The 20,472-nt window shown below is 37.0% G+C and overlaps 1 protein-coding gene across 3 annotated transcripts; it reads left to right on the plus strand.

Annotated features, from left to right (window-relative positions):
- The first annotated feature begins 1,825 nt into the window (after positions 1–1,825).
- On the plus strand, positions 1,826–19,699 carry LOC110788634 (protein DECREASED SIZE EXCLUSION LIMIT 1). 3 transcript variants are annotated; one of them, XM_056837361.1, is made up of 16 exons: positions 1,826–2,030; positions 2,123–2,181; positions 2,324–2,495; positions 2,590–2,652; positions 2,760–2,831; positions 2,934–2,990; positions 3,243–3,427; positions 8,447–8,505; positions 8,601–8,694; positions 11,341–11,407; positions 14,317–14,399; positions 14,479–14,570; positions 15,744–15,850; positions 17,411–17,484; positions 17,775–17,838; positions 19,364–19,699. In XM_056837361.1, exons 3-16 carry the CDS (start codon positions 2,389–2,391, stop codon positions 19,521–19,523), a joined length of 1,284 nt encoding a protein of 427 aa, XP_056693339.1. In that variant the 5' UTR covers positions 1,826–2,030; positions 2,123–2,181; positions 2,324–2,388; the 3' UTR covers positions 19,524–19,699. The 3 variants fall into 3 exon arrangements, with proteins under 3 accessions (XP_056693339.1, XP_056693340.1, XP_021848959.1); XM_056837362.1 differs by having other exon boundaries at positions 2,327–2,495; XM_021993267.2 differs by lacking the exon at positions 17,411–17,484 and having other exon boundaries at positions 1,831–2,030; positions 2,327–2,495.
- Positions 19,700–20,472: the final 773 nt, after the last annotated feature.

Consider the following 20,472-nt stretch of genomic DNA (forward strand, 5'->3'; position numbering starts at 1 on the left):
ACTTCCATCTCACCATATTTTTTTCCTCTCCTTTTCACTTCATATAACACGATAATTTTTTTCAACTTAATTAAATTTGAGGGACGAAGAATGTTCTTGGGGAAGAAGCAAAAGACATGGACATCAAATTTTCTACAAAAAGAGAGATCCAAAATGGCTTGAAGCATTGAGATATACATAAAATAGAGAGAGAAATGAAGATCTACAAAGTACTAAGTTATAAAAATGGAGGTTTGAAGAAATAGAAAAAAATGAAAAAAAGTTGGGTATCAAACGTAAAATGGGTATTTGAGAAAGGAAAGCTAAATTATTTATTTATTTATTAAGCTTTAGAATTTAAAGGTGCAATATAGTAAGTTTGTTGTTTTATCCATAATATATCCACTACCCCGTCACACAAGGGATAGGGACAAAATTCATGAGTTCGATCTTCATGTTAAATTCCCTATCCTTGTCCCAATCTTTTCCCCTACCCCTATCCTCGTCTCATGTCAAACGATCCGTAAGATCATATCAAACGACCCGTAAGAAATAAGAGACCATTTTATCCTTATCCTTATCCCTCATGAATCATACGAAGTAGTTTCCTTGTAAACAAACATGGGAGAAGAGTGAGAAGAGATACAAAATCCTTATCTCCACCTAGGAGTAAGTGGATTAAGAAAAGTCCAAAGTCCAATCCATTCCAGTCCAGTCCAAACTTGTCGGGCTGGACCGGACTTGAAAAGGTTTGGATCGGACTCGAACTCAAATTTTCAAGTCTAATTATTTTGGAATGGGCTTGGACTTGGAGTCCAAAATCCGATTAAGTCCAAAGTTTTAAAATTTTATTTTATACTAAACGATATGTAACTTTAAAACTATTGTGAAATATATGATTTTGGGCCTTTATTTACTATCTACAATAAAAAAAAGCAACCAAACATTTACACTCCGTATAAATCCCATAACCCAAAAATATTCTTTCACGCTCTTTCTCTTCCGCCTTCTCTCGTCTACTGTGATGGTTGATTATTGAGCTTTAATATTTAAAATTTATGTTTTTTAAGAACTGAAACTTGTTTTGGCTAAGTATTTAGATGTGTAGGACAATTTTTATTTGTAATTATATCTATTACTTAACTGAATTCTGGCTTTATGTTTTCCCTTTATGGAAGGATGACTTTTAATTATAGGTCTTAAAGGATTTAATATCCAGTACGGAGTATTTAATACTCTTATGTTTTATTTTATGTGTCAGAAAAGTTAGTTGAGAACAATATTATTTGCATTTATGTTCGAACCACTTGAGTTTAATTTTTTTTTAAGATAATTTTTTTTGTTTCTTAAAAAAAAACCGGATCGGATTGGACTGGTTACAGACTCAAGAAAATTTATATGAATTGAACTGAATCGGACTCGAAACTGTTTTAGATCGAAATCATACTCAAATATTCAAGTCAAAAAATTTTTGGATTGGATTGAAACTTGGTCCAATCTAGGAGGAAGTCTTTGTCACAAGTGACTTGTGTCCATATTGGACACAAGTGAGTACCAATACAGAATTTGGAGTACCAATACAGAATAAGTTAGTACTAATACAAATTATGTGAATACCAATAATAACACATATGACTTATATTGGTGGTATTTTCTAAGCAATTTTGCATTTTGGTACTGACATATTATGTGTTGGTACTCAAGATGATTGTATTTGGATCACTTGTGTCCATGTCAAGTCACTTGAGGTTTAGAAACCCTCTCCCATCTAGTCCATCCAGTTTACACCTCGATTCCCCGTTAATAAACGAGCTGCAAGTACCCAACTCAACAGATAGGACCGGACCTATAGGGCCACACCAAATCCCGGTACTTGTCAAAGGGCGCTAGAGCAGGTAATTCCAAGAGCTAAGACTAACTTTAGTCCACCATTAAAACCATAATTTCGGCCAAGTTCCGGCGCATCATTTTCCAAAATTCAATTAACAAATTGCATAAAACTGGAAAAGTTCTAAGTGCGCAATTTAGCTAAAGCTTTCAACTTTTTGCCAGTAAGCATCAATCTTTTCATTTTTGTTTTTATTAATCAAATCTTCTGTTTCTTTCATCTGATTTTCTTCTTTTCTGGGTTTCTTTTTTCCAGATTTTTTTGAAATACAGTGGATGTCCAGAAGTTAAGGCGTGACAGTTTTGAAATTTTATGTAAGTATTTGCTTAATCGTTGAAAATGTTATATGGTATTAATTAAATCATTTATATGATGAACGTTTGCTGTTAGATTATTCCTGCTTGTAAAATTGCAGCTTACAACATTTTTTTCTGTATTTTTGTGAATGCATGTCAGTAGGTTGGTTGAAGAAATATAAGTTTAGAGAGAAAATTAAGACAATTTAGTGGTAGAAGCAGAAAATGAGCCAAAAGAGACCACCCCCTGATCCAATTGCTGTGTTAAGAGGGCATCGCGCCTCGGTTATGGATGTTTGCTTCCATTGGCGTAAACCCTTGTTGTTTTCTGGGTATAGTCTTCTCCTTGAATTACACTATACTGCGTTTTGTTATTGGAGATTGTGATGCATTATTTAGTGACCAACTGTTGTGGATGATTCTTAGTTCGACTGATGGTGAGTTAAGGATATGGGACACGGTGCAGCTACGGACATTATCTTCTGCGTGGTATTTGTTTCAACTTTATGGGAAACCCTCCTTGGTTTTGATTGATTTATCTGATTGTTGGTGTTCGTCGAAAATGTGAAATGTCTGTTGGTGATTTTTTGTTGTAGGGTTCATAGTGCAGCTCATGGGATTATGTGTGTTGCTTCTGATCCTTGTCTCGGAAATGGAAAAGTTTTAAGGTTAAGTTATTTCTACTTAATGTCTGTGTAGAAGTTGGTTTGATGGAACTTTGTGGTGAAAGTTTGGCCCTGTAAGCTGATTGCTTTGGTTATGTTGTGTAGTCAGGGCAGGGACGGAACAATAAAGTTGTGGGATATTGAAAATGGAGGACTTTCCAGGTATATAGGCAAACATGTTCTGCAGCAAACTTTATATTTTAGGCTCTAGTTGCATGCCAAACCTGAGAGCTAATCATCGCGAGCAACTCATTTCTGCAAGTGCTACATTAGTTTGTCATGATACGTAAATCAAATGAAAAAGACCAACATCTATGTAAATGAAGAGGGATTTTCGACATGTCCTGCAATTTGATGTTGTTTGTGTTTGTGTAATCTGGCTTGTAAATTTCTGATGTTATATTCTTTCTATAGGACACCCTCAGTCACTATCAGCACGAATTCTTACCATTTTTGCAAATTGTCATTGGTGAAGAACCCTGTTAACGAGGTGAAGCCTGCTGAAACTTCCGTTCAGGAGCAGCATGTGGATTGTGGTGGGGATGTGGATTCTACTGTGAAGACGGCCAAGACGGTCGAATATCAACCAGAAAACTTAGGTGAACTTAGCAATCTGTCTTTTTGTCATTTGAGAAGTTCAAAATTTTCCCTTTCATCAGCATCAAAACTGTCTTCTTTTCTGTCAGTATATTGCAGATGTAGATCACAGGGTTTTTGTCTTTGAACTTTACTTTTCCTGTGGCATGTTATATCAGATGCTAATATTATTCATTGGATGACGAAATGGTCGCTTCTTTTTGAAGCAGGTGTGCCTTTTGGATTTACTGCGATGGTGTTACTTTATAAATAATCTTATATGCACGCAATGCATGCATATAAGACCGTGCTTAAATATATGCATATGATGCGTGCGAAAGTAAATATAAAAGAAAAATTGTGTAGTTAATATAATATTTTGTAATAAAAATGGGCATTAGAGGTATTTCATAAGGGGGACATCAAACGATCAAAGACCTCACGAGTTCCGAAATTGACTGTGGAAATGAAACACTATAACATATAAAAAATATTAAACTTATTTTTTGGATTCCAATTTCAGATCTATAATCTAAGATGGAAAAAAAAATCATATTAGAATAAAACCCCATAGAAGTGTGTCTTTCGCCGTTATTGTTTGTTATCCTTTTAACTGTAATGTTGTAGAACCTGAAAAATGCTTATCAGTTAGTCGTACTACACCTCTTATGCAAACTTAATGCAAAATCAAGATCAAATCATCAAAATGATCAAATAACACTAATCTAGATAATATGTGACCAACCATCTGTTAAACATTGAATATAAGTAACAATTCAAGACACACTTTTGGATACAAATCACAATTCAATCATCAGGTATACGATAGACAAACAACAATTCAGAAGAAATAGAAAGTCCTCCAAACTATACCAAGAACATATATTTTTTATAGAATTGAAACATGAAATATTTGAATTGTACGAAGAATCGAAACATGAAATACATGACTTATACAAAGCATTGAAACAAGAAATTTAGGATTTGTGAACCTACATAAATTACCTGGTTTCTGAATACTTTTTTTGATTGTGATATTTCGTTGAAAAATTAAACAAAACTTGTTGTCAATCAGAAATCAAGAGTAAAGAGCCGAGACACTGAGAGACGATATTTCCCTGAAAAAAAAAATAAAAATATTTGTACCACGAAATTGCATCTGCGGCATCCACTAACCTGTAAAGTTCAAAAATTCCTAAATTAAAAATCAAAGTGAGAAATTGTACTCAGTAGAACTATCAAATAAAATGCGACAAATGATCTTAAAACCTAAACCCAAAATAACATTTTATCATAAAAAAGTATGACCAACCAAACAAAAAATCGAGAAAATTAAGGTGAATGGGTTTTTATTTTTCCTAAATTTCGGAGGAGAGAAAATTAAGGGGTTATGACCTTATGAGGTGAATAGGGGTTATGGCGGTACTTTAGGTAAATGGGGGGTTTTGACCTTTTAGACTTTTTTTTATTGCCATATATAGGTATTATTGCCTGATTTTCCTCCCTTTTCCTTAGGAAAGTAGCGGAGTTTGAAGCATTACTAACATCAAAGATTATTTTTATTTAATACTCCCTCCGTCCCAGATTAGTTGTTACACTTACCTTTGCACAAAGTTTTAGGTGATAAGTGGTTGTTCGGTTATCAATTGTTATTTTATTGAAAAAGTAGATGTGATAGGACTATAGGAGTTAGTGGGGTATTTTTTTAATTGAATGAGAGAGAGTGTGGTGACAAATAAACATTTAGGGGGAAGAGAGAGACATTATAATAATTGTGGGGCCATTCCTAATTTAGAAGTGTAACAACTAATCTGGGACAGACGAAAAAGGAAAGTGTAACAACTAATCTGGGACGGATGGAGTACAACTCGATTATTTCAAATGTGAATGTGGGTAATATCGACTATTCCATTGGGGGACACCAAAATGTCATTTACTAAAATGACTTGAAGAATTCCCTTATAAAATAGAGATTAGAGTTATTTGTTTTATGGTCGTATGAGAAAAGCCAACAAAAGAGGCATTCGTTTGACTTGTTTGGTTCAATTCAATCAGGAATCGGATTTTCACTTTTCCCCTTTCTCTAGTGGCAACTGGCAATATGTTGATGTCCCTAGGCAATATGGTTGGGCTACGGACCTTCTTAACCACTATAAAGAAAAAAGGGAAAAAGATTAATGTTCGTCTTCTTTTCTCATGTCTACTTAAATTTATCTAACTTTTGGGTTAGAGCACTCCAGCACAATGCAGACTCTGTAGCTAGTTTACTTACGAAGGACTGATGCCAAACAGTTTACTTGTGAATGACCAGTGCCACCATAGTATTCCCCTTGTTCCTCATCATTGTTTCCTCAAATCCTAGTTCATTAGGTGCGCTTAGGACTTATCTTCAGAGTTTCCCAAACAGACTCGTGAGTGATGGCGAAGAAGTGGGAGATATGTGCGTATGTTGGTGATTTCTACAAATATTCAAACTTGTTTAATGTTTATCATTGATTTTAATCGATATTCCTTCTAGGTATAGAGTTATTTGTGGTCACTGGTAGTTGTGTAGCAAAAGAAAACAAAAACGAAAGATTGTCAATAAAGATATTGGGATTTCCTTCAGCAGAAGCTTCGATAAGGTGCTAGTAAAAGCGATGATAGGTTGATCACCCTCCCTCGACTTGCAGAATATTTTTTGTTTCTTTCTGCCGTAAAATAAATAAATAAATAAAGATCACAGCAGACTCTGTTTGATTTTATGTCATAGTTACTATAGATGATGTATCCAAGTCCCTCCATTGTACCGGGAATCTGTATTATGTCCCAACACACAGGTGTTCCTGTGACAGGCTTATTGACTAACAACATTTTCCAAAGATAACACAATGGTGATATGTTAATGTTCCTACGCCAATCAGCAGTAATAGACTGGGCTTTGGACCTTCTTACCCCCTTAAGAAAAAAGGGGAAAGATTAATGTTAATCCTCTTTGCTTCCTTGACTTTCTCTCTGCTTACATTTGTAACTTTTGGGCTGTAACATTCCAGGTTAATGCACACTCTGTAGCTAGTTTACTTATAAAGGACTATGCCAGTTACTTTACCTATGAAGGACCGGTGCCACCGTGGTTTTCACTTTGGTCCTCACCATTGTCGCCCCAAGCCCTCCTCATTAGGTCGATTTAGGACATTTCTTCTTGCATCATAATCAACATTTTGAAGGTTGAAAGTAGATTACTGAATCTTTCTCATATTATTCGTTGAACTACTTCTTAGCAATGCTTTCTCTACTGTAAGCCAGGTCGTTAGGATCCTGTTGTCTCTATTCACCGGTGCCTTATGTGAAACCTCTTTCAATGCCATCTTTTAGTATCTTTCTATTATCAACATAGTCATATGACTGTGTCCGTTAACTTTCCTTTGTCATTCTTGACATTTTCTGCTCTTATTCTATGTAGCTTATTAACATACTCACATATGAGCTCTATTTTTTCCCCCAATCTTCTAATACATTGGGTTGATAAACTTCCATAGCCCATACTACATGTCTAATAACTGATATGTTAGGGGTATTTGATTATCAAGAAGGACACTAGATGTAATGGGCTTTAAGCCTTTAAGCTTTCACAGACTTGGGGTATCTTCCTTTCCACTGTCACGTAGTGGGGAAGGGTAAAAATATGCTGTTGTGTGCATGCTTTATATTTATTCTTCCAGATATCTCTAAATTAAATTGTATAGAGATTTTATTTCCTTTTAAGTTTTGAAATTTCTAGTTCTAAAGACTTTCTTAGTTTCTCCCAAAGTCAAATCAAGTTTGGATGTCAAGTACCAGGTCATGCGCTGAGGCGCTGAGCTCGCCCTAACTTAATGCTTAAGGAGGTACACAGGAACTTAATGTGGAAATTTACTGCAGACTACTTTTGCATTAGGTGCTAGCAGACTAGCAGTTATAAAGGGTTCAGCGTCGATTTCTTTGTGAGTCTATGACAATTATTATATCAGGCGTTAATAGTTGATATTGTTCATATTCCACAATAAGGAACTGCCTCAAACAAATTTGTGTATAAGCAACCACTAAGTGAAAAGAAGGTAGGGACTTAGGGAAGAAGGAAGGAGACTGGCTCATTTGTAAGTCTCCCTGACTCTCAATCCTGCTCCTGCTACTGGTGGAAGCTTAGTAATCTATCATTTGACAGATTGGACTTTTTTTTGCCGAACCTTCTTGATTTTATTAGTTGTTTTAAACATCGTATGTGTCACAGTCCGAATGTTTTGACACCGGATCCGTGCGGCGCACTCTTGCTTGGCGGCAAGGATGCAAGCCTTGTGTGGAATGAGTGTCTTGTAACTCGTAGGGACACGACCAAGCGTCTGATTCTGAATGGGCGCTCTTGCCTATTGGCGACAAGAGCGAGGGTCGAGGGTCGACCTGGGCGCTTGTGTGCGCACATCAGGCACAATCGGGACCGGCGACGAGAATTTTTCTGATTGCGGGACTTTGTGGGATTTGTGATGCTTTAGAGCAAGTAGCGACACAATATCTATAAAGGCCTATAACAAAACACCAGCAATAAAGCGATGGCAACAATTGGTGAGAGGTAGAACTTCATTCATTCATACCCCTCATAGATGTTTATTTTGGATTAGCTACAAACTACCAGTGAATACTGGATTGACGCAACATAATAATTATATCTAAAGCCTAGAAAACTATTAGAAAGATCCTAGAAAGCAATAGATAAGCAAAATACAAGTAAAGGAAAGTTGGATTCTTACAGTATGGCACATTGTTTTTAAGTGGAGGTAGTTTGTACTTGTGCATTCTTCTGTTCTTCTGCCAACTCAGTTCCATACCCCCCCCCCCCCCCCCCCACCACCCACCCACCCACCCACCCACACACACACGAGAGAGTGTCATGGCTGTGAATGAGTGGCTTGTAATTTGATTGTAGTTCAGTTTCAAATTGTAGCTGTTAAAATTGACACTTGTGTATGTTAAACAATTAAATGCTTGATGTACATGTGAGGGAAGACTGAGTATCTTTCTATCTGTAGATGATGTACAGATTGAAGAACCAAAATATGTAGCAGTTGCAGGAGAACAGCCCTCTCAGGTTAATAATTGTTTTGTTCTAATACTCCGTAACCTACTTTTTCTTGTATTGCATGAATCATGTTATTTACAACACCATGCCACAAACATGAAAAGGTTGAGATTTGGGATCTGAATACTGCAGAAAGGTGCACAAGACTTCCTCAGAGTTTTTCAAACGGGATCGTGAGTGATTCTGAAAAAGGGAGAGGTACGTTATATCATCCTTTTTTACTGGACATTCTCTCTAGGTTAGTCGTATAGAGTTACCCGTGGACAGTTGTATAGCAAAAAGGACATGGCCAAAATAGAAAAATGAGAATATGTAGGAAAGGGATTGTCGTAAAAGATATTGTGGTTTCCGTAAGTGAACGCTTCCACAAGTTATTAGTAAAAGAGATGCTAAGTTACCGCCCTCCATTTTCCTGCAAAATGACATTTCTCCAATTTTTTTTTTTGTTTTCTTCCTGTATTCCTCCCATTTCTTTTCTAATTTCAGATCATAATATAGTATGTTTAATTTGATGGCATAGTGACTTAAGATGATATATCCCAGCTAGGGGTGTAAGTGGATTGAGAAAAGTCCAAAGTCCAATCCAATCCAGTCCAAACTTGTCGGACTGGATCGGACTTGAAAATTTTTGGATCGGACTCGGACTCAAATTACCAAGTCCAACTATTTTTGGACTGGACTTGGACTCAACCTTTTGGAGTCCAAAAATCCAATCAAGTCCAAAGTTTTATGATTTTATTTATAGAGAAGCATATGTAATTTAAAAACTATTGTGAAATATGTGATATTTGGGCCTTTAATAACTATGTGCAACAAAAAACAACAAAATATCACACTCCATATAAAACCCATATCAACCTCTTTCTCCCGCCGGCTGTGATAGTTGATTGTTGATCTTTATTATACATACTTTTTTTAAGAACTATAACCTTTTTGCTAAGGTTTTGATTTGTAAGACATATTGTTATTTATAATTATATCTATTGGTTAATGGCTATTTATTTACGCTTTATGGAAGAGTAACTTGTAGTTGTAGGTGTTAAAACATTTCATAACCAATATTTAGTACTCGTATATTTTATTTTATGTGTCAGAAATGTTAGCCGGTAACAATATTATTTGCATTATGATCGAAATATTTGACTTTACCTTTTTTATAAAAAAGAATTAAAATGAAGTTTCTTTTCTAATAAAAATTCGGACCGGATTGGACTGGATTCGGACTGAAGAAATTTTTTATGGATCGGAATGGATCGGACTCGAAAAAAGCTTGGATCGGACTCGGACTCAAATATCCAAGTCCAAATTTTTTTGGATTGGATTTGGACTTGGCAAAGTCCAATCCAGTCCATCCAATTTACACCCCTAATCCCAGCCAATCCATGTACCGAGAATCCTTTTTTGTGTTCACTGTGGTATTAAAATTCCAGTTGCAATGTTAATATAGAATCGTTTTTGCAACTAAGTGAGAGATCTTAAGCTATTAACTTTTCAAAGAACAAAATGTGGCTTAATTTTTCTAGATGTGAAAACGCAATACTTTTTTATTGTTTATTAGGAAGGAAATACTAGGTAGGGCTTACATAAGAGGTACTACCTAAAACATCCAAATAAGGATGAGATACAAGCTCGGGATAAAATAATAAAAATAAGAGAGCACAAAGAAACCCTAGTACTAGTTCCGCCGCGGCAATCCACACCATCTCCCTAGGCCTAACCGGAGATAAGTCAATCATGTAACCCTTCGCAGGAGGAAGACAAACTAATATGCACTCGAATCTAGTTTATGGAACTGCAAGTATCCGAAACCAAGAAGCCAATACAACCTACCAAACTAATAACTAGACTACACTAATACTAAAAATAAGAAGAAAAAAAAAGTTTAAACTTCAGAAATATAGACAATTAGACAGTAACCCAATTAATTACAATTATAGATACAATGATTACAAAAATTACCAAAACTCTAACCAGCCTAAGATCACTTTATCAGCAACAGTGTCTTCCGTGAGAAGGAACAAGAGGTATGAATACATTTGCAGATACACGGGATCAAATACCTTAGAAATGTCATTCCATTGCAGATCTGGAAGGGTCTCGAAAAAATTACTAGGCGGGTTTGACTGATAATGAAACGCCTGACTGAGGATGAAACCAGAGGGTGAAAGTCGAATCTCAAACGAATCGAAAGACTCATATCTCAGATCTGAAAGGAAGTCGACGATGACTGCAGGATACGAGTCTTAGTCCCTTGAGCATAACACATAGACTGACAAACTCATGAACCTTAGTTGCTAAGATCTGAAGAGACATGAGCTAAACAAAGGAATTTTGCTTAATTATTTGGCTAAGAAATCTGATTTTCTAAGAAAGTTTGCCTTACAAGAGGAATTGGATGAGTTTTGTAGGTTGAGTTTGAGGTTGGCTGCTGATGTGGGTTTCTATGGTTTTCATTTTCTAAAAGTGGGCTACATTTTTCTAGAGAGAAGAGAAGGCAGAGCCTCTGATATGTGAAAATGCAATAGCATCTTTTGTTATTTGTAACAGACTAGAACAGCTGATGCTGTAATGTAACAGGCAGTGTGGCATATGATATTAGAGCTGCATTACGTAATGGCTCGCCAAGCTATGAGCTCATGAGGAAGCTGGAGCTCATTACCTATATTTGGTCCCCCTACTATAAAAATGTTCCTACACATACTAAGACATAGGGAGAGGCCTTCAAGAGACTTCCCCGTTCTCCGTTTTAGCTTAAGCAGCAACCTTCCGAATATCCTTACATATAGCTCCCTTGCAGTGTGCTTTTCAGATTAACATTGATATGTAACTGATCTTTTCCTGCAGGAATGTGCATGGCTGTTCAAGCATTTATACCATCTAAAGGCCAAGGATCCTTACACATCTTGGCTGGGTATGTTCTTCAACAGTTTTTGTTTGACTACTCTCCTTCGATACTTTATTGATTCGGATGTACCACCCCCTCAAGACTTTACCAACTAAGCTAGTTGGCATCCACTATTTTGTTTTTATTATAGCGTCTTATATTTTCTTCTTCGATTCTTCTCTTGCGCTCTTCGTTTTTTTTTTTGGAGGGAGGGGGTGGATTTTGGTGAATTATGTTGTTTGTGGGCGGGTTATGTTGGTTGCAGAACTTGTATACTCAGTAATTGCTAACTCATCGGAGTGTTCTCCACAACTAATACCATTTCAGACAAAAGCCCACTAAATGGTACAATTCAACTTGACACAAAATAGGAATGGGGTTTCAGCATACTGCAAGTCCATCTCATATTCAATCCACTCAGATGTCCAGTTGGTCATTTAATCACTAGACGGAACTTCCACATTTCTCTCTCTTCCTCCCTTCCATAAGTAACCCCATACCATTCACCACTGCTATTACAGCTCATTCACCTCACTCATCCTCAAGAATCATTGCCTCATCTCTTCTGGCCCTTCCCTTCCCTGGTTCTCACTACCACCATTCCTCGACTTTGCCACCATCTCCTTCCTTTGCCAACTCATCATCATCACCCCCATCTCCCACCACCTGCTCATTTTCTTGTGAATTCGACCACTATTTGCTAAAAATTTGTCCCCCATTCTTCTGCCTCGTCTTAGATTCTGTCATTCCTTTTTCATTGCTAAGCCTTTTAAATCCATGTTCTTTCTAATTTTAATCTCTGCCGAGGTCTCTATTTTCCCCCTATTTTTTTTTAGAGTGATGACACAATGGTGTTGGTGTTGTTACTGGGATACAGGTGGGGGGCAGGAGGGATTGGGGATCATGGTTTGGGGAAAGTGGAGGTGTTGGAAAGATGATTACGGGCATCAAAGGAGGATAAGCTTGGTGGTTGTGTGCAGTGGCGGTGGTTATAGGTTATAGTTTGATCTTGGTATGGGGGTGGCCAGGTACCTTGGCTGGGTGATATGGTGAATAGTTGAAAGTCTAATATTTTATTAGCGAGTCTTGATTCTCCTAGCAATAGAATTTGAACCCCTTGTCTCTTTGTGGTTGGTGGGTGGTGTGTATGAGGAATCATTGAAAGTTGCTTTGGGGTGTTTTCAAACTTGAAAATCGGTTAAAGGCAATGTAAAAATGTCGACCAGATTACACAGGAAAAGGATCAATGGTTACCTTTCTTTTACTTGATCCCTTTGAAACAAATGATCTCTTACAGTTTGCTAAGCTCACTAATGTATTATCTCTGTTTTAGCAGATTGTCCTACTGTCTATTTTGGTTCTCTTTATATTGTCTGTCCTAATTGTTCAGCAGGTATTGTGCCTAGTTCCACGATAGTCGATAGATGGTGGTCCCTTTTTTCCCGCTTCGTATCACACACTTTGTCTTAGGAAACAGATTGAGTCAGGCCGGGCCCAAATAAAATGGAGGCCCTGTGCCAACATTTAAAATAGGCCCTAAAAAAGTAAAAAATTTAAAGCATAAATATTTTTTCAAAAATCTGCAAATAGAAAATAAAGAAAACACACTAAATTACTCCATATTTCATACCACGGTGATCTCTGACTTATCCTCTTCCTTGGGAAAGGAACAAAAAGAAAGTAATGGAGCCCACCTACTTTCACGTGCTTGTTGGTTTTTTGCCTTTTCTTTTACTGCAGTAAAATTTCCACCAAAGTTTGCTATTTGGGGCCCTTTTTAATCGAAGGCACTGTCCCATGTCCCACTTTGAACTGGTACAGGGCCGGGCCTGGATTGAGTATATATCATCTAAGACTGAATTGAGCTACATATAACATGTGGAGGATTACCATTGTTTTTGCACTTTTACGTGCAAGGCACTTGTAGCGAGGATTTTAGCCTCCCTTATCCGTTTGGAATTGTAGACAGCTGTTGCATATCAGACTAGGGTCCATCAAACAACCTCTCTGTTATCGCAGTAGTTAGGCTGTGTACACCGGACTCCCCCCCTCCAGTGTTTAAAAAAGCGCTCTTAAAGAGCACTGAAGCGCGAAGCTGTAGGGCAAATTCGTTAAATAGGTCTGAGCGGAGCGTTTGTGATTGAGCGCGCGAAGCCCAAAAAGCGCGCTTCATTGACTTTTATTTTTTATTACTTTACGTTGAAAGCTTTTTCTTATATGTTCTTATTGTGTTTTGGACCACACCCTTATTAATCCTTAACAATAGAAAGTGGGCCAAGAGCCCAAAAGAAAAGGAAAAAGAAGAAAAGAAGAAGACAACAACCGGCCCTAACTTCTTGATAAACACTATGTATATGCTTTATTTTTGTTTCAACAAAGAGTAATATATTTTTTGAAGCAAATATGCATAATACTATAATAGTAAAAAAACCCTTTAATTCTTAAAAAGTGAGCTTCACTTCGATGAAGCGCGCGCTTTGCGCTTAGGCTCTAGGACTCATGTCGCTTTAGTGTGCTTTGCACTTTTTGTCCCCCCTTCCTCAGAGCAGAAATTTCTTAAGAAAACTGGGGTAGGGATGATGTTGTTGTACTCTGCTTCGGCAGAGGCATTGGGTTAAAGTCGATATTGTTTAACAAAACGTGCACCCTACTCTGTTTGGAATAGACATTGTTATTAGTTGGTTGATCATTTGTATCTAATAATTTTTAGCAAACTTATGTCGAGTTTCTTAATACTCGCTGTCTTCGGCAAAGCTTTAGGATAGTGATTTAATTTCTTAGAGGCACTGGTGAGCTTGTTTTGGAGTATTGGCAATCAATGATTTCTGCTTTGGTTCTTAATTATGGAAGTCACTGATTGATGATTGTTTTATATCCCATACACCAACTTTATATTGTACTTGTACTAATATTATCTTATAACTTGGATTTAATAGTTATGAGGACGGGACTATGGCGTGGTGGGATATGAGGAACACCGCGAAACCCTTGACTTCTGTAAAGTACTATTCAGAGCCAGGTTCTGCTGCCCTCTATCTGACATGGAGATTTGGTAATTTTTCAAGTATAGGTATGATTGTGCCATTTTTTGCATGCAGTTACTAGCTTGGCAGTTGATCAATCATGCCATGGAGGTGTCTCTGGGGCTGCAGATGACAAGATCCTTCTGTTTAATTTGGATTATGATATGGTAATTTCCTTTAAACTATACGCACCTTATTTTATGTTAAAGTTTTCAGTCGTGTAGTTATTACGTGTCACGTATTTTGAGGAGCATATTGTGCCCGATTAGGCATTTAGGCCTACACATTAGGATGGAGTTGTGATATTGTTTCAAATAATAGACGAGCTAGCCCTGCTTTTTAATTTTTTTTTAATCGTTGAAACATCAACTAGTCGTGCTACGGAGATGAGTTTGGGTAGGTCCAGATGTATGCAACATTACTAGTGCTGTAGTACACAGCTGATTTTGCTTATAATATCTCAAACATTTATTTTCCAATGTAACAAATGTTCTTATGATGGTTTTCTGCTCCTCACTGGTAGTATCTTTACGCCTCTTGTTGTTTTGTCAGTTTCGACAGCAATCACTTCTTGATAGTTTCTATTATAATTTAATTTTATGGGAAACTAGATGATATACCGTATTATTTTGAGTTCTGTATGTGAAAGGAACTGAGTTTTTCTGCTGCTGATTTGTCTGACAATGTTTCTTCCGGTACTTCTCGAATTTCCTTCTTGAAACTCATATTTAGATTGTTAGGAATTAAAAGCAACTTAATTAAACCAACGAGATCTCGTAACGGAGTATGGAGTCAAAGCTCAGTTCGGCGGCATATCAAAACGTCAATTAACCTGGGATTATTTCTTTGTTAGACTCATAGCAACTTTGATGTTGGGAAGCTACGTGAGGCAAACAAAGAAATTGGGCAACTTTAGTGATTTGGCAAATCTTACTTATTTACTATTTCCTAGTTTAACATATGTTGTAATTAGGAAACTAGTAGTATTTTGGTATGTATGTAACTCTAGAATTATATTTAGACTTGAGGAGCAAGTACAATTCTAGTAGACGAGGGTTTCTAGTTTAGCCTATAAAAGGAGGTTTAGGCCTAGCTAGAAAATAGGAGGGAACATACATTGGTGAGAGGAATCATCAATTGGCGGATATTGTATTATTTTGCAGGAACCTAATAATATGATAATTTTTGAGGGGAGAAAATCTAAATTCCCTCATAAACACTTGTGTCCTTTATTATTGTTTTTGGTCTTTTTGCTATTTTTTCTACATTGTATTTGTAGGGTTTGTTCTCCGTGGCACGCGTTTGGTTATATAGATGATGTTGTTGGCTACTCTATCCAGGGTACTTGTGTGGTCAGGAAAGAAATTAACTTGGAGCGACCTGGTATAGCAGGCACCTCAATTCGTCCAGATGGTAAAATTGCTGCTACTGCTGGATGGGACCGCAGGTTGGTTGTGTTTATAATTTCTTACTTTATTGGATTTCTTGGTTATGTTACATTTTAATTTTGTTTTATTTTATTTTATTTTATTTTATCATAGACTATTTAATCATAACTCAAGTCATCTTGCTTCAGTTATGGTGACAAATTGGTTACCTATACCTATTGACCTTCTCTATGGAAAATTGTCTTCACATTCGGCAACCCTTCTTAGCAATCTTTACTTTTACACTGTACACATCTCATAGCCTCTTTGCATGTCACAAGCAGACAATCTTCTTAAATGATTAGATTTCTCATTCTGTCCAAGTCACTGGAGCCACTTATTTCTCCGAAACAAGAGATCAAAGAGATTTTCTTCCTTTTTCCAAATAAGTCGGCTTACAACTCTTTGGAGATGATGCATTGCCACTTCAAGTTAGATAAGAACAGAGTGGAGGTACTTGGATATCATCTGTGTGTCACTCCCGAATCTGAACCTGCATTTTGTTCTTCTCCCCAAGTCTGAATAACACAAACATAAAGCATGCCTGAAAAGGACAATCCAACCTTATTTCGGAGAGTGTAGTGGATTGTTTCGTCAAGTTGAAAACAGAATGGCCAGCACCACCAAGAAGCATGGATTCTGTCATAGGTAGAATTTGGGGAAGTTGAGATGTGTTCAATTTTCCCCCCTAATCAAGCCGTGTGCTTCTTCAATATGCCTGCATGAAGTTAATTGTTGAGATGTAGACCCTCTATGTGACTTCCATCAATCTTTATGTGCCATTTGCTCCCTATGTTGAACAAAAAGTCAGTTGTAAACTCTATCAATATGGCAACATGTCCCACAGTTCTCTACAAAGGGTCTTGCTCCAATATAACTTCTGAAAACTTTGGAGCAATGGAGTTTTGTGCTTTACAGATAAAAACCGTTTGGAAAAAGCCAGAAGTTTTTAAATGGGAAGTCGACTTCTATTGAAGATGCAAGAATTGAGGCTTCAATGTTCAGGCATGTCTATTGGAGCGATTGAGTGCCCCTTGCAAGGCAACGAGTATGAATGGATTTCTAAAAAATAAGACGGGGAAAGGCATTAGGACACATGGTTAATAAAAGGCTCATTTGGACATTAACCTTTGATAGGAATTTGTGGCACTCCCTAGGAATGGGCCATCTTTTAGCATTTAGTAAATGCTGATCTGGGGGCATGGGTTCCTTCTCCTCCCATCCCGGTTTTCTCTTGCGCCACTGTTTGTAAATGTTTGATTACTTCTACTGACTCCACCTTTTGTTTTTCACCACTCATAATGCTTTACTGTGAGTAAGGTTCATAACAAGCCGAGTTATGCTCAAGCTTGTGGTAGGTCAATTTATCGAGTTACAACCTCCAACTAGAAAATACACTTTGAATATAAAGTATTCCTATTTCTAAGTTTTTGCTAACCATTTGAGATCCTCAATAGTATTTGTTAAAATTTATCTCATAAACAAATAAACTCACAAGTCAATGCTCATACTTCAATTTTTAATGTAGCTAATAAACTTGAGCCTGCTTTCAAGTTGAGTTTAGATCTTCTTTGTCTCAGTCCAAGCTTTGGCAGCGCTAAGTTCGATTTGGAGTTGGCTAGGCTCATTATTACCCTTCCCCTCACAATAAGGGGTGAGGATCCTCATTTTCTCTCTCCATTTCCTACAAGAAATGAATGGTCCAATGGTTGTGAATGCATGAAAGGGGGAAATAAGGTTTTTTTTGGGAATTCTTTTTTTATCGGCTTAGGTGTCATCATCTTAAGACAAGAAATGGATGAAAAGAAATAGAGAGGATCCTAACACCACAGTAAAGTATTTTTAAACAGTTTCTCTATCAGTTGGTTGGTCGTTGTATATCTTGCTTGGAATTTTTATTTTTTTGTTAAGCTGCTGCATGTGACCCACTTTGTTTATTGACAGAGTCAGGGTATACAACTATCGGAAAGGAAATGCTCTGGCTATACTCAAGTATCACAGTGCAATGGTATGTCTTTTGCTTGCAGTTCTTCTTTTCTTTAGTTCCAAGTGGCTTGAATTGTCGAGTTTGTCACTCTGTCCTCTGAAATTTTAGTGCTTGCTAAAGACTTGCGTCGTAGGATACGTTTGTTTTTCCTCCTGATCTTAAACAAATATGTGGGTATTAGTGTATTTACACCTTTAGTCACACTACATTTTCCTCTTATATATCCTTCAGATGGCCTCTTTACACTTTTTCATCTGTTCTAGACTTCTAGTTTATTTCCCTTAAAGTATATGTATGAATCCCGTGCAGAAAAGAGTTGAACTAATGTTCACTAAACACATGAAGCTGGCACATAAGTTTCTTACTGCCATATCACTGGGATAAAAAATCTGTCAGGAAATAAAAAAGGACAGAGGTTGCATGCTTGCATGATGTTCATGAATCATAGTTCGTCTAATTTTCATTTTGTGATGATTTGTAGAGATCATGATGCCGTTACTATTTTATTTACTGATTGTTTGTGCCAAGAATCGGATTTTGGGTGCGTTTGACTTCGTTTTGGAGTTTTGACTACATTAAAGTCAACTCCAGCTTTTCTCCTATAGTCTAGAGGAGTTATAAACAGCATTGCGTTGATTTATGAAGGATAATAACTGGTACTTAGTGAGTCCTTCCTGGATATCTCTCTTATGGACATAGGCATGTAGCTGTACTTGGAAAACTGACTCGACACGAAGCATACCCGAAACTAGATAACCCAAAGCTGATCCGAACCATACTCGAAACAGAATGACCCGAAATTGACCCTACCCGACCAAATTAAATATAGATGAAATTGATGTGTTTCCTACAATAAGCTGATTCTCATAGACCTGGCCCGACCCAAACGTAAAGTATCCTCACACAAATATGAACGGCACCTGAGTGGATCCAACCAAAACCCGATTGCCACCTCTAAATTTGATTCATAGTTAGAAGAAAATTACAAGCACAGCCAGTATTCCTTTTATATGATAATTTTGATACACAGTTCCAGACTTGACGATTTTGTTCTATAGTGGGATCTGGTGGGCTAAGGAATCACAGCTCTAATTAGCGGTGCAGACTGCAGAGTGCAAAGCATGTATCACATGGTAAACTGAACTAGACATAAACTTGTTCCTCTTATCGAGAGTTGCAAACCCTTAATGCCCATATGGCCATGTTGCACATCCACTTGTACGGTTACTTGTGTAGTCAATGGTTTTACATATTGAAGAATGCAACTCTAGAAGCACTTTCTTAGGCTTTTGAGATCTGTTGTCTTTTAAGATGCGATATTTAGAAGCTTGCTGCTTGGCCCATAAATTCGAGATATGATTTTTATGGTCAATGGTTTGATAGGCAAAATATTGTATTAGGGTCTCACAATTTGTATTTGTGAGACGAGGGTAAATATGTTTAGTTCTAAAGTCTGACTTGACAGTTTTTTGGGGCAACTTTAAATGTCTTGCAATTAATTATTGTGAAATGGTGTCATCTAAACTCGCTCTTCGTCTTGTTGCAGTGCAATACAGTGTCATTCTCAAGGGACTGTAAGCTGCTCGCGTCTTCATCAGAAGATACCACAGTTGCTCTATGGAAGCTTTATCCACCTCGAGACACAACTGAAGCAGCGTAACCAGGTGGTTTTGAGTGACCATTTTCCCTGTCGTTCTTTGTTATAATGAAATCTGATTGTTATTTTCTGATGATGAGTTGTTTCTGGAATATTAGTCATCTCCGGGCTTTATGGGTTGATTGATCTACATTATATTACTAATACTAGCTTAAATTTTGTACAGAGTATATATGTATTTTCTCATTGTGTATAGATTTCCTCTTCCCTAAGGGGTGTTTGGTATGAAGAATTTTAGAGCCGGAAACGGAATCAAGTAATGGTTTACGTTACAACTTGTTTGGTATGGGATGTTGGTAACAGTTACCGTTTCCGGAGAGTAATTAATCCCCTTTGTTTCTGCTGTAAACCTTACAGTAACCATTTCCATTCCCCCTCAAACAATTGTTTGCCGCCTCCATTTCTCTCCCTCTCCTTCTCTCCCCCTTTCTCTCTGTTGAATTTCGATTCGATCTCACAAGTGATTCGCTTCATCTTCATCGATTTTCGGATCAATTAACATCGGGTTCTTCGCATTTTCATTCACAACGGTAGCATTTATCGACTATTCTTCGCAATTTCGTTGATTATTGTTTCATTTTTTGACTTATTAGGTAGTAATCTAGGAAAATTTCTGCATTTTGAGAAGCTGTGAGCTATGATTTGATAAATTAATCATACTTTTTGGATTTTGGCGATTAATCTTTAAAGATGAGTGCAGCACCTTTGTCTTCATCTTCTTCATTTTGACGATTAATCTTTAAAGATAGTGCACCTTTGTCTTCATCTTCTTCATTTTGGCGATTAATCAAAAACCTCAAATTCAACTACTACAACTGTTAATACTCCCACAATCGGCTTACATTTATCAAACACATAATGAATTAGAAAACTTATGAAAAATAGGAGATCTAGTTTGTATTATAAATAGCACCAATTTTTAAATGGACTTGGTCCCCCACACTAAATTTATTGTGGACCACGGCTTAAAATAAAGTCAACAACTTGTTCCTAATTTA

This window comes from Spinacia oleracea, chromosome 2 (genome assembly GCF_020520425.1).
Source record: "Spinacia oleracea cultivar Varoflay chromosome 2, BTI_SOV_V1, whole genome shotgun sequence".
Lineage (NCBI taxonomy): Eukaryota > Viridiplantae > Streptophyta > Magnoliopsida > Caryophyllales > Amaranthaceae > Spinacia > Spinacia oleracea.